Source organism: Sprattus sprattus, assembly GCF_963457725.1.
Source record: "Sprattus sprattus genome assembly, chromosome: 3".
Taxonomy (NCBI): Eukaryota; Metazoa; Chordata; class Actinopteri; order Clupeiformes; family Clupeidae; genus Sprattus; species Sprattus sprattus.
Window position 1 is genome coordinate 40,115,107 of NC_137922.1, and position 17,796 is coordinate 40,132,902.

The 17,796-nt window shown below is 41.8% G+C and overlaps 4 protein-coding genes across 6 annotated transcripts in view; 2 read left to right on the forward strand and 2 right to left on the reverse strand.

The window, feature by feature from the left end:
- Positions 1-2,459, reverse strand: part of cdk5rap3 (CDK5 regulatory subunit associated protein 3) — an 8,145-nt gene extending 5,686 nt beyond the window's left edge. The window contains exons 1-6 of one of the 2 annotated variants that reach the window (XM_080835750.1): positions 2,326-2,459; positions 1,471-2,080; positions 959-1,007; positions 589-720; positions 375-475; positions 235-283 (exon numbers count right to left, since the gene is read on the reverse strand). In XM_080835750.1, coding sequence (XP_080691876.1) covers positions 235-283; positions 375-475; positions 589-720; positions 959-1,007; positions 1,471-1,476 — 337 coding nt within the window. In that variant the 5' untranslated portion in view covers positions 1,477-2,080; positions 2,326-2,459. The remainder of the gene's footprint in view (positions 1-234; positions 284-374; positions 476-588; positions 721-958; positions 1,008-1,470; positions 2,081-2,325) is intronic. The other variant, XM_080835751.1, reaches the window with a different exon arrangement.
- Positions 2,460-6,925: 4,466 nt separating this feature from the next.
- Positions 6,926-7,265, forward strand: prr15lb (proline rich 15 like b; the record flags this gene model as incomplete). Its single annotated transcript, XM_080835861.1, has 1 exon — positions 6,926-7,265. The coding sequence occupies exon 1, from the start codon at positions 6,945-6,947 to the stop codon at positions 7,263-7,265; it is 321 nt and encodes a 106-aa protein (XP_080691987.1). The 5' UTR covers positions 6,926-6,944.
- A 1,002-nt stretch (positions 7,266-8,267) lies between these two features.
- Positions 8,268-13,826, reverse strand: pnpo (pyridoxamine 5'-phosphate oxidase; the record flags this gene model as incomplete). Of its 2 annotated transcripts, none has more annotated exons than XM_080833810.1 (7): positions 8,268-9,292; positions 9,518-9,588; positions 11,303-11,431; positions 11,667-11,720; positions 11,867-11,966; positions 12,086-12,210; positions 13,773-13,826. In XM_080833810.1, 7 exons carry the CDS (start codon positions 13,824-13,826, stop codon positions 9,127-9,129), a joined length of 699 nt encoding a protein of 232 aa, XP_080689936.1. In that variant the 3' UTR covers positions 8,268-9,126. The 2 variants fall into 2 exon arrangements, with proteins under 2 accessions (XP_080689936.1, XP_080689935.1); XM_080833809.1 differs by lacking the exon at positions 13,773-13,826 and adding an exon at positions 12,584-12,781.
- On the forward strand, positions 13,010-15,899 carry mrpl10 (mitochondrial ribosomal protein L10). Its single transcript, XM_080833812.1, has 5 exons — positions 13,010-13,111; positions 13,795-13,964; positions 14,139-14,303; positions 14,576-14,720; positions 15,391-15,899. The coding sequence occupies exons 1-5, from the start codon at positions 13,072-13,074 to the stop codon at positions 15,630-15,632; spliced, it is 762 nt and encodes a 253-aa protein (XP_080689938.1). The 5' UTR covers positions 13,010-13,071; the 3' UTR covers positions 15,633-15,899.
- The last annotated feature ends 1,897 nt before the right edge of the window (positions 15,900-17,796 follow it).

Genomic DNA, 17,796 nt, shown 5'->3' on the forward strand with positions numbered 1-17,796 from the left:
CTTACTATTATTATAGTAATAATGAATGGTTTTACTCTACTATAAAACTTTAATAATACATTTTATGAATTGAATTGCATTGCAAATTAAATTAATTGCATGCTTATTGCTTAATTTTCTCATTGGTGTTTTTACTCTATTTTTATTAAACGTTTTGTACGTCGCAAAAGCATCCGCTACATCCCATATCTAAAAATATATACATATATCTACAGAAATATTCAAACAGCTTACCGAGGTAAACATTGTCTCTCTCGTACAAAGACACGATTTCTTGCCAGTCCTGGTGGAAATGACAAAGAAGATTTGCGTGACAAAAGAGCAATGCAGCACACCTCACAAGGGCACCATGAGTCTGGCACTTTAGCTCTCACCTTCATCCTCTGAGATGAATATCTGCCGAAAATGTTCTTGGAGGACGCCTCAGTCCCTCTCAAAATGTCCACTATCCTTAGGCAGTAAAAGTAGTGGATGTCTGCAATGAAATAACACATTAAAGTTCAGTAGCAGTTACGAGGTGTACTCCATATACTTTTTTTTACTCCATCAGCAATCAGCATCCATTCACACAAAGGGAGGAGCACTCACGGGATCCTGACAGGAGCTGTTTAATCTCCTCGTTCTCTGGCATATCTTGAATTGATGCATTTATCTTCTCGCGGATCTCTAACATGGCACTTTGCCACTTCAGTGTGCAGTGTCTCCGGTCAACCACCCAGTCTGCAAAAAAACAAGGTTGGAAACAACAGTTACAAGGAAGCCATACAGCACTCAACAAGTAAGCCTCAATCTGAGCTAAATGTAGGCTACCACAGCCATATAAAATATTATATGCGCGTGCATTCATTTTTGTCAACCAATTGTAACACCCAAGCGTATAAACGTATTGATGGTGTAAATTCCTTCACTTATTCAAATTAATAGGACAGGACAGAAATGAAAGTAGAAATGGCCATACCAAGAAGTTTACCGGTTTGGATGTCGATAGGCAGCGCCTGTATATTTTTCTGGAAAAAACAACAAAACAAAATACACACATAACTGATTTGTTCATACACATTGCCGACACATAAAAGACACAAACACATTGCCGACACATAAACTCAAGCAATGTGTGCATTAATTATACAGTTCACTGCTCACATTAGTTATGCTACTCTTCTTGTACCTTACCGTGCCATTACAACATGTTCTTTATGTGCATAACATGTGCAATGTAGTTCAATGTGCTTCACAATCCCACCGAACAAGTGATTAAGTACTCTCATTAAGTACTCTCAGTAAGTCTGCCATTTATTCAAACACCACTGCTGGTCGCCTTGCAGCCAGCTGTCAATAGATGGATCTCAGCTAACAGTTAGCTTTAAAAGAGGAGGCTTGTAGGCCTACCGTTAACTAACTCTCGTAAGCTAAATATGCAAGATCATTTAAAGTTAAAAATGAATCATCATGGCTTTTCAGTTCACCCACCTCCATCGTGTCTCCAATGGAATACAACTATTTAAACTCTAAAACATTAACCTGACAGCATCTCAACTTATAACAACGTTAGCCTGTATGGTTACAGTGAGCTTCAATGCCAGACTGTGATGTTTACAGGAAACTGCCACGTAAAATTAGATTTGGCCTATCACAGAACGAGGTTCGCGGAAGTCGAAGGAACCAATTGTAAAACTCTCCTTGCGTGAGCAATCTTTGCTCCTGCCAGCAGATGGCATCCTTGCTTCGAGGAGCTGCTGTTCAATTGCAGAGGAGCAGCAGGTGCTCCACCATTATTGAGAATAAAAGAAGGCTCACTTCTTTTAAGGTGAACACTTGCTACTAACTAAACGGTATTTTAAACGACGAACAATGTCTGTAAGTGCAACAAAAAATACTCCTCTTTTCAAAGTGTTTTCATAGCCCCCTATTCATATAGGATTTCTGTGTTTGCTTGAAGTGTAGCATCTCATCACTGGTGTCTGGTTGTTGATTCGTCATTTGGCTCAGGTTTGAAACACCTCAATGGCATTCAGTGAAACTTTCCCACCCTGCACCTCAGGGTGGTCCTTGGTACAAAGAGATTACAATCTGACTTTTGCTGGATGGAACACACAGTAGGAGAAATGGTTACTTAAGGAGGAGTCTCAATGGGAAGAAGAAAAAAAAACACCAACGCAGACAATCTGCTTTAATACCACACACAGTAGAAAGGCTAATAAAGTCAGATGCTTTGTAAGATGCCTTAACAGGGCTTTTTCTGTTACCAGTGAAGCACTGTGGGCACTGGACGCTTACTCATTGCCCAAGTATGATCATTTGGATTAATTTCAGCTTTGTACTGACCTAATGAGCTTATCACGGTCAAGAATTCAACCAAATTCCTTGAAGTTTGACAACCATTGAGATGCTTTCTCTCCCCTTCTGTGACTGTCCGTACACTGGTGTAGTCACCGATTCTCCCGTCTACACAGTCTGCTTTTATTGCTCTCCTAAGAAATATCACAAATCCAAAAATAGTGTGTTCTCTGAATGTGTGATGTTTGCAACAGTGTGATGCTATCACTCTCAGTGTAAGTCATCTTTCTATCACTATGATTGTAAGTCATCAAAATATATAACACTCAGGACCGTACAACTGATCCCTCTCAGGAACAGGGAGACCCTTACACATCAGGCAAGTTTGTTGGAAAGCTGTTTAAATGGAGCTTATTTATTACACTGACGGCCCTTTTCTTCCACCTTCTAGCAATCAGAATTTTAATCTTAAGACGCTTAAGCTTTAAGACTTGGGTGGAAAAACAAAAGCTGGAACAGTTAAGGGGCACCACAACTATGGCTCCTTTCCCATTCGTTTAAATGTATATTTATCGGAGCCAAGGTTGGAACCACAATCTCTGATTCCCCTCATAAATGCAAAACCTTGAGGTCAGTTCTTCCTGAAGACCTCTCAAAGGCATGGGGTTGGCGATGGCTGTCTTGCAAGGATCCTATATTTGAACACAAAAAAAAAGATAGAAATCTACTTAATTACAGGATAGTGTTCCACAACAGTTCAACTTTGTCATGGAAAAGTAGTTTTGTATCTTTCCAGACAGCAGAATACATTATTAAACCTTTATGATTCGGTCAAATGTGAATGATTCCTGAAATATTGCATTTAATACAGTATTGTATCATGGCATACCCATATTGGATGAGACTGGTTGGGGAGTTTACCAAATGACTTACAGTTCTGAACCTGATGCCTTAAGGAGACAGTGCCAGCTGTGTTTGTATTACAGTAGTGTGAGCTGCCATGGCATTTGTACCCCTTTGTTTGAACAAACCAACCTCCACCCCACCCCCGTCCCTTACTTTTAATTTGGCCACATCACAAGAGAGCCACAGAGAAAACCACTACAATGGAAAGCATGAGTCTTTCTCTTGTGCACTTAACTCAAGCACAAAGGGTTTTGGTACAGAGCAGGACGATGTAGAACTGAGTGATCAGACAGCACACTCTCCCGGGTTAGGATTTACGTCCTTCTCATTTCATAATATTGGGAATTCCCATGTTACACAGAGAAATTAACTGCTGGCATTGACCTATATAGAATGCAGAATTTATGTAAACAATACAAATTCACATCTTAACATACGTTGATGAGTCATGACTTACAGAGGTTATGTCTCTGCCTATATAAATGTAAAGTAAACACTACACAGCTGTAGGACTGGGCCGTCTGGGAATGAAAGATCTCTCCCTCCCCTACTGATCACATGGCTCTGCCATTTACTCAGGTTGCAAGGGGCTGGCCCTCACACTCGCCTTGGACTGAAACTGTGTGCTTGTGTGACATTGTGTCTGGCTTGTGTGTGTGTGTGTAAGAGGAGAGAGAGGGAGAGAGAGATAGAGGGAGAGAGAGCGAGAGGGAGAGAGAGAGAGAAAGAGAAAGAGAGAGAAAGAGAGATGCACCTGTGCCCTTGCACCTTCCCTTTCAGGAGCTGTACTGAAGGAGAGGTTTAGACAGACTATCAAGAACAGTTGGACAGAACAGAGGAAGAACTCACTGAAATTACAGAGCAACATGATTTTCATAAGAGAGAGCATGTTACATTGTACTATCGCCTGACACCTGACATTGCTGGGACACTGTTGCGTCTGAAGTGACTGGCTTTCAAGAGGACAGAGGAACCACCAGCCCTTCATAATTTAGGTGAGAACTTTGCTTACACCGTGCGATTACGCTGGCTCTAATAGCTCTGCGGGGATTCCCACCGCCTGTCAGGGTATTCTGACTTTTTGGCGTACATTGAATGGCCTACCTCATGCAGAGTTTGCATATAAGGATGGCTGATCAAATTGCTCTGAAAGCCACCATTAAATCTTAGCTCAAAATTCAAAAGTAGCCGTTGGTTTCTTATACGCTTTCACTAGAGAAAATGCAATAGGATGCAATCAGTTCGATAAATTCATCAGAGTTCAAAATCTTCGCATGTTTTTCCCTTTTTTGTATGGCATTTTCAACAATGAACTTTACACTATTGAAAATGCACTTAAATGTGAGCAGTGTGATATCTCAGTCTAAGGTTTCTTGTTATGGGAACTTTCTGTATTAGGTGATCATCTGTCATCCCTTATTGGTAGACAGAAAGACATGGTTGGCTGTCATTCCCAGGGTATGAAAGTAATGAGAGTGAAAGTTTAGGCACGCAGTACTTTTCTACTCGACAGTTCCTGGAGTGATTATGACAGCTTACCTGCCCAGGCCAAAGCACCAAATACATCTACAATCACTAGATCAGGTGGCTGTGAATTACAACAATAACTTTCACCAATCCCAGACTAAGAAGATTTGATGAAAACCTGGTTTCAAGGGGCCCCAGACGAGAAGCGCCCCCCCCCCCCCCTCCCCTCCCCCCCCCATCTTTGTCAGCGGCTTACATTTTTATTGCAAGACCAGGATGCCCTTGAGGCCACCTTCCGTCGCCTTGGTCAAACATTGTATCACCAAGAGCCTTTTGAAATTGGTTAGTGATTGCTTGTTCTTTCATGTGCCTTTGCTCACCCACACAAAACAGAACAAAGTAACTTATTAAGCACTGGCAGGAAGGGGTTTCGCCAGGCTTCTAAGTTTGCTGAGATTTTGAAATGGAAACAAACATTACAATTCTAAGATGCTAGAGGCTTTGATGTCTCACTTGCTGTCCAACCTGCATCGTAAACATTTCAAAGTATGTGCCACGTATGCCAGTGTCTGGATTACTTTGTCAAAAAAGATTTTCTAATGAATCGCTATAAGGACTGTTTCTGTTCAGCGTTTCAGGATTGTATGTGATTTTATAATCAGCCTAGTTATGGGTCAAGAGTCCACAGACAGATCGAGTCACAAAGGGGATAAAATGATCTCTGTTAAGCCAGACGAGGACATAACCTTTTATAGTGAGGAACTCAAAACCTGATCTCTTGTAACTTCCAACACCACCAGAACTGGATACAACTAAGCAAAGGTGTTGCTTCAGTCTGGTCATTATTTAAATGCAGAGTAGCGGTAGGTGTCATGTGGTGGTATTACGCTATTGTATAATCTTGGAGTATTAAACTTCCACAGCAGTCTGTATGTGCTAGGACTTCTGAAAACCAAAGATGTACTTCATGTCCCTCCCTTCCATAAGCAAAAAAAGTGAATTATCTCCATGGATCGTTACACAGAATTCACCACAGAAGCTATAAATCCACTTCAAGAAAAGGAGAATTTGTTTTAAGGGTGTGCTTCTTCAACCCTATCTCTTTGATTTGTGTGATGCCTATAAAAGATGCACGCCTCAAACAGTTTTCTCATATATCTTTTACCCCACCCTGAAAGATTAGAACTGGCAGTGGCTATTGAAGAAACAGATAGTGTGCGAACATAAGCATCCTCAATGAGCAAATGTTCTCTTGGGAGAGGTTGCCAGGTGACAGGACACACCCGAGCATCTGACATTGAGGGAAGGGCAAAACAATTGCAAAAGTGTGTGTGTGTTAGTGTGTGTTTGTGTATGTGCCTGTTGCTTGGTGTTTGCCAAAGCTAATTGTACAAATGTAGATAATATGTATGCATTGGAACTATAGAGACAAAGGCTACTGCTCATCCTTTTGTCCGGCCTCACATGACAAATTGCTGGCTCTTTCACAGAGTCAATGAAGTTGTGAAACATGAAATGATGAGTTTTCTGCTATCTATAGCTCATACTGGGTCCCAGTGAACTGACAGAGGATACACTGGTGATTTTCATGAATTTTTCAGTGAAGGCTTGGAGTTAGGTGTCCTCCTCTATTTCCTTTTTCAGTTGCTTAGATCAAGAGAGGGACAGAGATAGCTCTGGCTGGACTTCTGTCTGTACATAGAGGCTGTGACTTCCAGACACTAATCCGCCAAAGAAGCGTGGAAGCTTCTGAGTTCATGAGACTGGGGAAAAGTTGTGCATTGAGTCATTTTTTAGTCTTCTTGACAGTATCTGATTGAGCGTGCCGATTGTCACTTAACTCCATATCAACAATGACAGCACAGCTGTGCAGAAAAGCTTACGATAAAAGAGACCCACGAACTTGATATTTTTCTGCACGTTTTCAGTACAAGGAACACGTATTGCACAAAATGTACTGTAGGCCTATCTGCCCTCTGTATCAGTTCAGTGAATAATCCTCACCATAACCATGTGAGTCAAGACAGGTAACTCATACAATCTTTTATAATGTGCTGTAAGCAATTTTAGCATAACCACCAGACTACTGTGTACTGTACGCTGTTACTGTCTTTTAAAATCACTACACATATCCTGCAAAATTCTGAAGAGAATTTCTCCTTAGTAAGGGATTGACACAAGCACACCTGGGCTCCAATTTATACATCTGTATTGACAACTTTATGACATGTTTTGTTTTGATCTGTACCCTCACTACCACCACAGGTCTCTGCTTTCAATTCCTGTTCCTTGTCATGGCCGACCCATCCTGGTGGAAACTGACCTTCCTGCGCAAGAAAAAGTCGGAGGCTAAAGTCCTGTATGAGATCCCAGCCGAGTTTACCAACAACACGGACAACAAGGATGTCCCGTGTTCTGACCCCACGGACAGCCAGTTCAATGCCAGGCTGGAGAAGATCGTGGACAAGTCCGCCACCAAGGGCCGCCACGTCAAGGTCTCCCACTCCGGCAGGTTCAAGGAGAAGAAGAAGATCCGCGCCACGCTGGCCGAAAACCCCAACCTCTTCCCCGAACACAACATGGCTGACGAGAACCACGTGACGACCACAGACTAACTCACTCCAAAGAAACCACAGACTCATGTTGAGATAAACACTCAAACATTTATGAATTTTTGTATGCAGATTTATAAGTGTGTGCTGTTGTGTAGATATACAGAATGATTCACAGTCCTAAAGCTTTATTCACGCACTTAAATGAATGAGAAATTATATGTGACTGCTCCTCACTTAAACTGGAAGACACTGGGAAGTCCTTTTATACTGTGTACAGTAAGTCTGTAACACAGGGGAGGTGTTCATTTACATACTCACTCACAAAGGCTTTTTGATTAGTATCCTATTTCTTGATAGCATGGGACCTTTCCTGATCTTTCTATCAGCTGGGGATTTCTGCAAGACAATCACATAGGATGATCATGTGCATAGTTCTCCACATGTATGGTGTGGTATGGTCACGCATTACATGATAACGACTGTTTGTGCTCTTGCTTGGCCCAGTCAAAGAAATGAAGTACAGTTGATTGGATGCTGATTGCAGTGCTTGTTAATGCTTCAGTGAATGACATGATGGTGTTGGGGCTTGTTTAAGTAGCCTCCACTCCACTCCAACTCAGGTTTATCTAACTGAGATTACTCTTATCTCAGTTTCAAGGATAGCCGCATCATTTTACTCTGGCAATCAGGGAGTGGTTGGGAGGGAACTGGCTATGGCAGGTGGATATATTTATGATCACTAAAGTGAGATTAAGAGGGTACTCCTCTTGCTGTCTGTCTGGAAGTCTAGCATCATTTGTTTGAACCTCTAAAGGAACCTTTAAAAAAGACTTTTCATACAATCATGTCACACACATACATTTTGGGGAACTTCTTCATTACTTATTTACAGTGAGAGTGCAACAGATCTGCCATGGTTCCAGTAAGTAGTGGTAGTGTAACTCAAGTAACCACCAGGTGAAAATGTAACTGGAGAAAAGTTCATGAGGCTCACCAGTCAGCTCTGATGCTTTTTGGCACAACACTGCCATCTCCTGGACCGAAATGAAAACAACATCTCAGTAATTCAAGAATGTCTTTATTGTAGACCTGTATCCTTGTCTCGTTCTCTTTAACTATATTGCAGTAGCACACTTTGTGCATCATGACAGAACTAGAAGCATCTCAGATTCACAAATGCACATTCTGACATGTAAACATCACCACTGGAATCACGGCACACAGTCAAGTTTGCTCTAAATACTGCACAAATTAAGATTTACCGAACTTGGCACATCATAGCACTTAAACATGTAAGAATGTATTCTTCGCTTTCAGGAAGGTGAATTACGCACCTATGAAACAACACAACACAATCAGAAGCACAGGAAGCTTAGACACACTTTCTTCTCCATGCATTCTTCAGTACATACATGTGGACACGAGGTCAAAGGATTGTAACTCTAAAAAGCCATTTCCTGTTACAGTATGAGACTCAGCCTCATACAGGTTCAAAGGCAGAGGAGCTTGTGCTTTAAGACTGGCTTCTGAGTGCTGAGAGGTCTCTGAGGGAAAGTATTGACATCAGCTCGTACCAATCACAGGTATATGAGGCAGAATGACTTAGGTACTCTTCAGAGCCTATCCTGACATTAGGCCAGACATGAGACCAACACCACTGAGGAAAAGGTTTAGCCTCAGTCCTCCATTTGTAAAAATCATCTGTTCTAACTGCATGCACATTTTACATAATGGAGTCATGTGAGGACAGAACATCTCGTGACCAAACAGCAACTCAGAATATGAAATGGCTTTGAGGGAGATTTGAAATGTCCATGTATTGTCCCTTTCACATAATTAATAAGAAAGATTTTGATTCACAGTTAACAGTGTGACAAAAGTATATGTTTTTTTATAGCTGATGGGAGGCCTGTCCTGTCGATCAAGGGGCCAGCCTCTGGTAGACCCAGCCTCCCTCAGCCAAGTGCTGCAAGTCCCCCGGTGCTGTCTCTCCCTCTTTCGGCCGTGTGAAGACTATACGGTCGTGGAGCCTGTTGGTCTGGCCTTGCCAAAACTCAACAGTGTGAGGCTTTACTATGTAGCCCCCCCTACAGGAAGAGAGAGAAAAAAGCATCAAGCACACTCTGGACTGGCGTAATGGACATGGGTACATCCTGTGAACTTTGACTCCCACACTCCAAGCACAGGATGTCATACGGTATATGGCTGAACCAAGGATTGCCGTTGTCGTAACTGATCTTTTCTGTGTGATTTACATGGATAAAGACAAAAAGGTCTTTCTACACAAGAAGTGTCACAACAGGATGACTCACCAGTAGTCAGGCATTGGGACATCAGTGGCCTTATACATCTCTTCTAATTCAGCATTTTTCTGTCTCAGGTACTGCAAAAGAGAATACATCTTCTTTAAAACACTGGCTAAGTGTTGATAGATAAGTGTTGACATAAAATAAGTGATGCAATCAAAGGTATACAGTGGGGAAAATAAGTATTTGAACCCCTACCAATTTCGCAAGTTTGGCCACTTGCAAAGAAATGTGTGATCTAGAATTGTATTGGTAGGTGTATTTTAACATTGAGAAACAGAATATCAACAAAAAAATTCAGAAAACTGAATTTTATAACATTTATGACTTTATTTGCAAAAAATAAGTATTTGAACCCCCAAGAAAACAGCAAGAATTCTGGCTCACAATGACCAGTTATGTGCCCAAGAAGCACACAGATTAGTCCTTATTAGGTCTAACAAGGTACACCTGATCTCAACTGGTGATGTTTATAAAAGAAACCTGTCCAAAGAATCATACTTCACACCTTCAACCTCACCACCATGGGCAAGACCAAAGAGTTGGCCAAGGACGTCAGAGATAAGATTGTAGACCTGCACAAGGCTGGAATGGGCTACAAAACCATTGACAAGCAGCTTGGTGAGAAGCAGACAACTATTGGTGCGATTATTCGTAAATGGAAGCAACACCAAACAAATGTTAATCGCTCTGGGTCTGGGGCTCCATGCAAGATATCCCCTCGTGCGGTATCAGTGATCATTCGAACGGTGCAGAATAACCCCAGAACTACACAGGGGGAGCTTGTGAATGATCTCAAGGCAGCTGGGACCACAGTCACCAAGAAAACCATTGGCAACACACCACGCCGTTTTTTTTTGAAGTACTGCAGCACTCGCAAGGTCCCCCTGCTCAAGGAAGCGCATGTACAGGGCCATCTGAAGTTTGCCATTGCACACTTGAATGATTCTAAGGAGGATTGGGAGACAGAATGTGGTCAGATGATACCAAAATCAAGCTCTTTGGCATCAACTCGACTTGCCGTGTTTGACAGGGGGGGAATGCTGAATATGACCCCAAGAGTACATCATACCCACCATCACGCATGGAGGTGGAAACATTATGCTTTGGGGCTGTTTCTCTGCCAAGGGTACAGGACGACTCCACCGCATCAAGGGGACTATGGATGGGGCCATGTAACGTGGAATATTGGGCTTGAACCTCATTCCCTCATTCCCTCCCATTGAAAACGCAACCTTAAAGATTGGGAGAGGATCTGCAAAGAGGAGTGGACCAAATTCCCTCCTGAGATGTGTATAAACCTGGTGACCAACTACAAGAAACGTCTGACGTCTGTGCTTGCCAGCAAGGGTTATTCCACCAAGTACTAAGTCATTTTTGTCAGCCAGTTTTGCTAGGGGTTCAAATACTTATTTTTTTGCATCAAATGCAAATAAAGTCATATATGTTATAAAATGAATTTTTCTGGATTTTTTTGTTGATATTCTGTTTCTCACTGTTAATATACACCTACCATTACAATTATCGATCACACATTTCTTTGCAAGTGGCCAAACTTGTGAAATCGCCAGGGGTTCAAATACTTATTTTCCCCACTGTATACACACACACATACAGACTGAGCATCTATACTTCACAGTACATTTGTACAGTTTAAAGGCTCATCTGATGTCTTGCCAAAGCAAGAAAACACATAACCTTCTAGCTCAATATAACCCTACAAATACAGTGCCCTGATGAAATTGCATGTTTAGTACAATATTCAGACATTTATCTGACAACGTGTCTTACCTGTCTGTCTGGAATCAAGGTGCTTTGCCGGCTCACCACGGCACCGATTTGGCTGCTCTTGGGACGAGAGTGGAAGTAGTCACAGGAGCTCTGGTAAGGGATTCGCTCCACAGCTCCCTCAATGCGAACCTAAGGAGAAACACCACCACGCCAGTATAGGGTGGGCAGAAAGGATCAGGATACAGCTTGGTAGCACGTGGGCATGCCTTATTTGTCATGTTACACTGGTGCAGACATTCCACAAGGTTCACTGAAGCTGTAATAAATCCACCAACAGACTTTTACACTATATGAGCCAAGTTTTTCAAATGGCCATAAGAGAATACTTCAGAAAGAATACTTCAGAAATATACACTGTTCTTACCTGCCTGTTTAAAGGCTCCCAGTAAAACACCAGGCAAGCATGTGGGTTGCTCTCCTGAAGAAACAAGCACACCACAGTGTCATTTAAGGTGAACAATACACTCACTCTCACAGGATGTTTCCTGACCAAAGTGTCTGTTTAGCTCAAGTCATTACAGTTGCAGGCTTTAGTTGTGGGGGCAACGTTCAGATGGCACTCACCAGCTCTTGGCCTTTCCGGCTCTCGTAATTGGTGAAGAAGCGGAAGCCCTCATGACTGAAGCCTTTCAGCAGCACCATGCGAGCAGATGGGCGTCCGTCTCTGAGGAGGCAAACAGCCACAGGTGAAAGGGCTACATGGAAAGCACCACTTTCACGAAGTGCCTGTGTGGTAATCTTGTGCTTTGGACAAGACAAAGGTGATGGTTGCTGGACTCTCACTTGCTAGCAGTTGCAATGCACATAGCATTAGCTTCTCCAACTTCTGGGCATTTTGTGGCTTCATCAAACCAGTTCCCAAATTGTTTAATAGGGTCCAGGGAAGTCAGCTGGTCCTCTTCAAAACACTATGAGGTAGGGGTTAACAGGAAAGAAAAATCGACATTTTAAATACCAAAAATACAGCTTCCATGTACTACTTCAATGAAAGACACCGGCCGCACAGTTTATTTTGGTCTTTGCAGTTATAGCCAGCTACATCTGTTGTATTCTCCTTATAATTGCTTATTTGACTGCGTTAGTGCATTTTTAAAGTCATCATATCTAGGTCAAACATGCTAGATATGAAACATGATTTCTAACGCTAGTTTGTCATAACTTCATTTGTGACACTTACAACAAACTGAAGGACACATTCTATTCAGAAAAATACAGTAATATGACAAGACAGTTAAAGGTTAAGTGAGGTGAGATTGGGCTAGTTTCACGACGTTATCCTACCTGATCGTCTCCTTTATATTTCTTTCTCATATCACTCAAATCCATGGCAGTAAGCGGTGCAGTGTCTGTCGGTTTCGCGCAAAACGATAAAGAATTAAGCCTAATTTTGCAAGGTGTCAGGAAGGCATAGGGTTTACAATATCCTCCAACTATTTTTCCAATGTTCCTCAATGCAATGTCACTCAGTACACTTATCATGATTGTACAACAGCGCCAAATGTTGGGGAACGTCACCACGTTTTGTTCATTACGTCGACTGTTACGAAAATGCAATCGAATACGCCCCTTGAGTTTGGTAACATCCCCCCTAGACCTTCAAATGAGAAAATATAAATGATACCTGCATTAACCATATTAATGTATTAAATGGTAAACAATGTTTACAACTGGGTACCGTAGCAAATTTTAAGATTTGTCTGAAAACGATTAGTTTAACAACACAGAAGGTTTGCTTGATTAGGTGCGTCATATCCGGTAGTTGTTTCAACATGGCAGCGACCTTGTGCGGTAAACTGTTCTCCAGGCCGGGTAATTACAGCGTATTAATATGCATACGTTTGGAAGTTTCAACAGTTACAGCTGTTGAAATTGTAAAATGTTGGTTGTTTGGTCAGAATATATTTTCAGTAACGACAACACAGACTTGTTTACCTGAGCAGTTGGCTACTTTCAAATTGTCTCTGCAGATGGCTAACTGCAAATCTGGCTTATGTTAGCTAACTCCAACGTTATATTTACATGTATTCGTTTTGCAGACGTTTTTCTCCAAAGCAGCGTTACAGTATGAATAAACTATGAAAAATGTATAGGTTGTTTTGTTTATACATGTGTGTGTTGAATCAAACTGCTATTTAACCAGGTATGCTGTTGCGCTGGAAACTTATGCCGTATTTACATAGCTAGCATAATATGGTTGTGTTGTGTTGGTGATGTTCTTGCTCTGAGCGGGTTGTATGATGGCATATTTATTTGTAACAACATCTGCAGTTACTTTGTGTAATGTTCTGTATATACAGTGGTGCTGAAGTATCCTTTACATTTGCTTTGTAAATGGAGAATATATCTGCCAACCTTCCCTTCTGCCTGTTTTCAATAGGTTTATCTGAGAAGATTCTTTTTTTCTGTGTTATGTTAATAGCTTAATATTGAGGTCAGAATAGCCTTATTTGAAAATACATTAAAGCCCTACCTTTACCCCTCTCATTCCACAGCATGGCTGCCCCTGACTCAAAGTGTCCGTCATGGGTCCAAGGCTGTCACTCGTCACAGGAAGCCAGTGCACATCCTCAAGCAGAAGCTGCTAGCTGTGACCAAATACATTGCCCCAAAGCCCGGGCCTCCTGTGGGCTCTGTGGCCCCCCGTCCCGAAAGGAATGTGGAGGTTAGTAGGGGGTGATTGAGTCACATGAGGAAAGTTAAATTCAGAATGGAACATAAATGAGACCGTGAGACTGCATTACAACTTAACTTGCCTAAACTGAGTACATTGACCAGAATGTATGCACAAAGTTCTATTGCTCTTTTTTTTTTAAAGTTTTTTTCCTTTTGTTAACAGGAGAGTGGTTTGATGAGGATTTTGAAGAGAGATCTGGAGGCTGTGTTCAAGGAGAACAAGATGATTGCTGTGGCCCAAAACAATTCCTCCAACTCGGAGGACATGCTGATCCTGAGGCACCGGCTAAACAAGCACAACATTAGCGTCAAGTTCTTTCCTAATCAGGTAAAAACAGAGTTGGCTCTTTTCCACCTCATTTGGTTGATTTTCAGAATTCCTGAAAGAAAACAGTCAAGAATCAATATAGTAATGTGTTGACATGGGTTAAGAGGCTCATTGTATTGTATCTTATATAGTTATAAGTGGAGGTAAAGGCCCAAACATGAGAGACCCCTTGGAAACGTTGGCCTTGTATAAAACAGACTAGCATGATTGTGCTGTATAGACATGCAAAATAGTTTAAAACTCTGTTTGTCTTTGGCATGTTGTCTTTGCAGGTCACAAGGGCTTTCTTATCTGGAAGTCCATACAGAAACATGGAGCCTCTGTTCACAGGACCAACTGTCATGCTTGTCAGCAAAGAGCCCAAAGCGAGACAGATGCTTGTTTCATTGCGAGGTAGCCCTCAGATAACACTCCTGGGTGAGGACCTACTTTATGCGTGCTTTATATGTAATCAAAAGGGAGAAATCATTACATTTTACAATGCTAGCTTTGGGTATTCATTTACATACCTCACAAAATGGCATATCTCTGATTGACTGGCGAGCCTGCCAAGCTGCTTTTGTCACTGAGCAAAGAACAATCAGTGAAATTTAAAGTGTTGTTTTTTGTCTTGTTTTTGGAGTGTACCAGAACAATCAACACTGGGTTGCAAGACATAAAGCAAGCATTTATGTTTTTACTCCCTTTGACCTTTATTATGATATATTTGGCATTACGATTTCTGTTCGGCTCTATGGATCTGTGATGGAGCCAGGCCACACCTGTTCCAGAGTCAGTGTCTAACTCTACAAGAAAGACCCAATAGTGTTTCTGCCCATTTATGGTCAATCCAAATCTTTCAGTCTTGTCCATACCTCACTACCTTTACTTTGGTCATTGTATAGGGAAATCAGTTGGAAAATAGTTTGAACTGGCTGTTTCTGCAAAGATCTCATCTTCATGTATTTCAAATTCAAAATTATTGGCATGACTGCATACAATACAACCTTGCCAAAGCATGTTTACATAAAATGTGCAAGCACAATTAACATAAATAAATAAAAAACAAACAACAAATAAGTTATACTGTATGTATCTCTCTACTTAGGGGCCTGCATAGAGAATGCGCTGCTGTCCCGGCAGGGAATCCTGGACTACTCCAAACTGCCCACCATGATCACCACGCAGGGCGAGCTGGTCGGCAGCCTGACCCTGATGTCCTCCCAGACGGTGTCCATGCTGAGCAGGCACCCGGCCCACCTCAGCGCCCTGCTGCAGCAGTACGTCAAACAGCAGAGCCCTGAGGGCGGCGCCGAACAGGACCCCGCTCAGCCAGAAGGGCCGGCATGAGGGGTTCACATCTCTCCCCTGTCTGCCCACGTGCAGAGACTGCCCATGTGCAGATGAGACTGAGAGTGAGTAAAAGGGGGAGAAGAGAGAGAGAGGGAGTGGAAATGGTTTGCAGACTGTTTGGAACCATTCCATTTCACTTCCTCTAGCCACCTGGGCTGGCTCACTCAACCTGGACTGAACCATTGTACCATAAGAACGGTGTATTGTGGTAAAGAAAAGATCCATATGTCACCTGTTAAAGATGTAATTTAAAACAAATATCTAAGTTCATACAATTTTTTGTGTCTTTATTCTCGTTGGTCTTCCTTAACTCTTCACAAAATGCTGTTCCAAATGTAATGTTAAGGTATTGGCTAGGAATTCTACCATGCTCCACTACATAACAATATTAATAATCTGGATCTTGTAGGTTGCCAATATGTAGCAAGTGATGAAGCCAACCGGAAATATTTACTGGGATGCATTGCGTCAGCAGCAGTTTTGCCCAGCAGAATCCCTGTGCCATATGATTTTCATCTTGTAAAAGTCAGGCATGTACCAGCACAGCCAAAATAAACACTAGTGGTCTCACGGCTCCAGATTAGCAGTAATCCGCGGATTACACCACACTAATCTGGGTCAGTTAGTCTATTACTGCGGCTATTCTGAGTCGGAGTGAGAAACTATGGTGTTCTTCATTTTCATGTTCTTCACCTTTGGAAGGAAAACAACATAAAAAATTACCTGGTAAGTTTAAGGTAGCTTTAAACCTTTTTCAAGGCAAGATGATACATTTGTCGAGGAAGTGCACTGGCTGCAGACATTGTACTTGAGATCTCAAATGACGACAGCACTATTTCTGGCCAAAAAATGGTGTTTACTTCTTCAACTTGTGTTCATCAGAATTGTGAAGCCTTCTCCGTGGAACTTCTGCCTGTGACCATCGTTGACCTGAGGTATATATAAGCTTACCAATGGCACCTCCTCTCTCGTCTGGCAAGAGACGTTCTGAGTGCGCCTGTAATTCCAGTAAGTCACTAATGCGGATAATGACCAAGCCGCACTGTCCAAAGCACTTGTGATGGATTTGGGGGTTGTTCACTAGCTGCGAGAGGACAGCGTTCGGTTTTTCTCAGACACAGAGAAATGTTTTCTATACTTCTGTACACCTTGTGAACTCAAATGCAGCAAATGGGGTAAGGCTACATGGCCTTTGAGAGAGAAATTGTCTTTCGGCTCTTTTAGAGGACACAGCAGTGTAAGGTAAGGCTGAATGCTAATGTTGTAGAGCTAAATAGAGGTTTGACTCTTTAAATTATCCTGATTTAAATGGTTGCTTTCATATCTGTGGCGTATTGCTATTGGAACAGTTTGGAGACATTGTTAAGTGGCGATATTTAAGTAGTTGTAATTAAGGTATTACACAGACTAAGCATTCTATTCATACTACAGCAAGCTGGTGAAGGTGTGCAAAGTTGGCATGATGGAATGAAATGGTTGCTGTTCATACTGACTGATTCTTTCATGATTTGCGTATAAATCTTCTGTATTCCTAGTAATTCCTTCTGAGATTAGTTGATGGCATCTTTGACAGTATCTCTCTGAGAGGATAGTCATGGGACATTAGACATTTCTTTAAGTTTGATGTATTGTAGTGTTTTTTTGTCATTTAGCCATCGACTGGATTTTGGTGTATGGTTCAATGAGGAATAGACATTAAATTCTCTTTCGGTCATTAAAATCGTGGCTTAAACCTAAAATTGTGGGATATCCCACAGTGACAGCAGATGCAGTACCTTTAGACTTTTTCGGGTACTGTGTATGGTGACTGGGATAGACCTCCATCTAAAGAACGTACAGACGCAGGAAGGAGCTTCCTCAGATCTCACTGTTGTGCACATAGGGGATTTCCTTCGTTTAGTGTTGTTGATACAGGTCAATAAGGAGCCAAGAAAGGTCTGTTAAGGTCTGCCCGAACAGTATAACTCAGACATATTTTATCCTATTGAATTCTTGATATGTGACTTTACGTCATTTAGAAATTAAAAGTATATGAATTGCAGTAGCGTAATCCTGGTTTGTTTTGGATCTGTGCACTAGATACAGGACAGACCTGTACTGAACCAAACAACAAACCTTCTCAGTAAATAAAATGAATATAGAAATTTCATTTCACATTCTT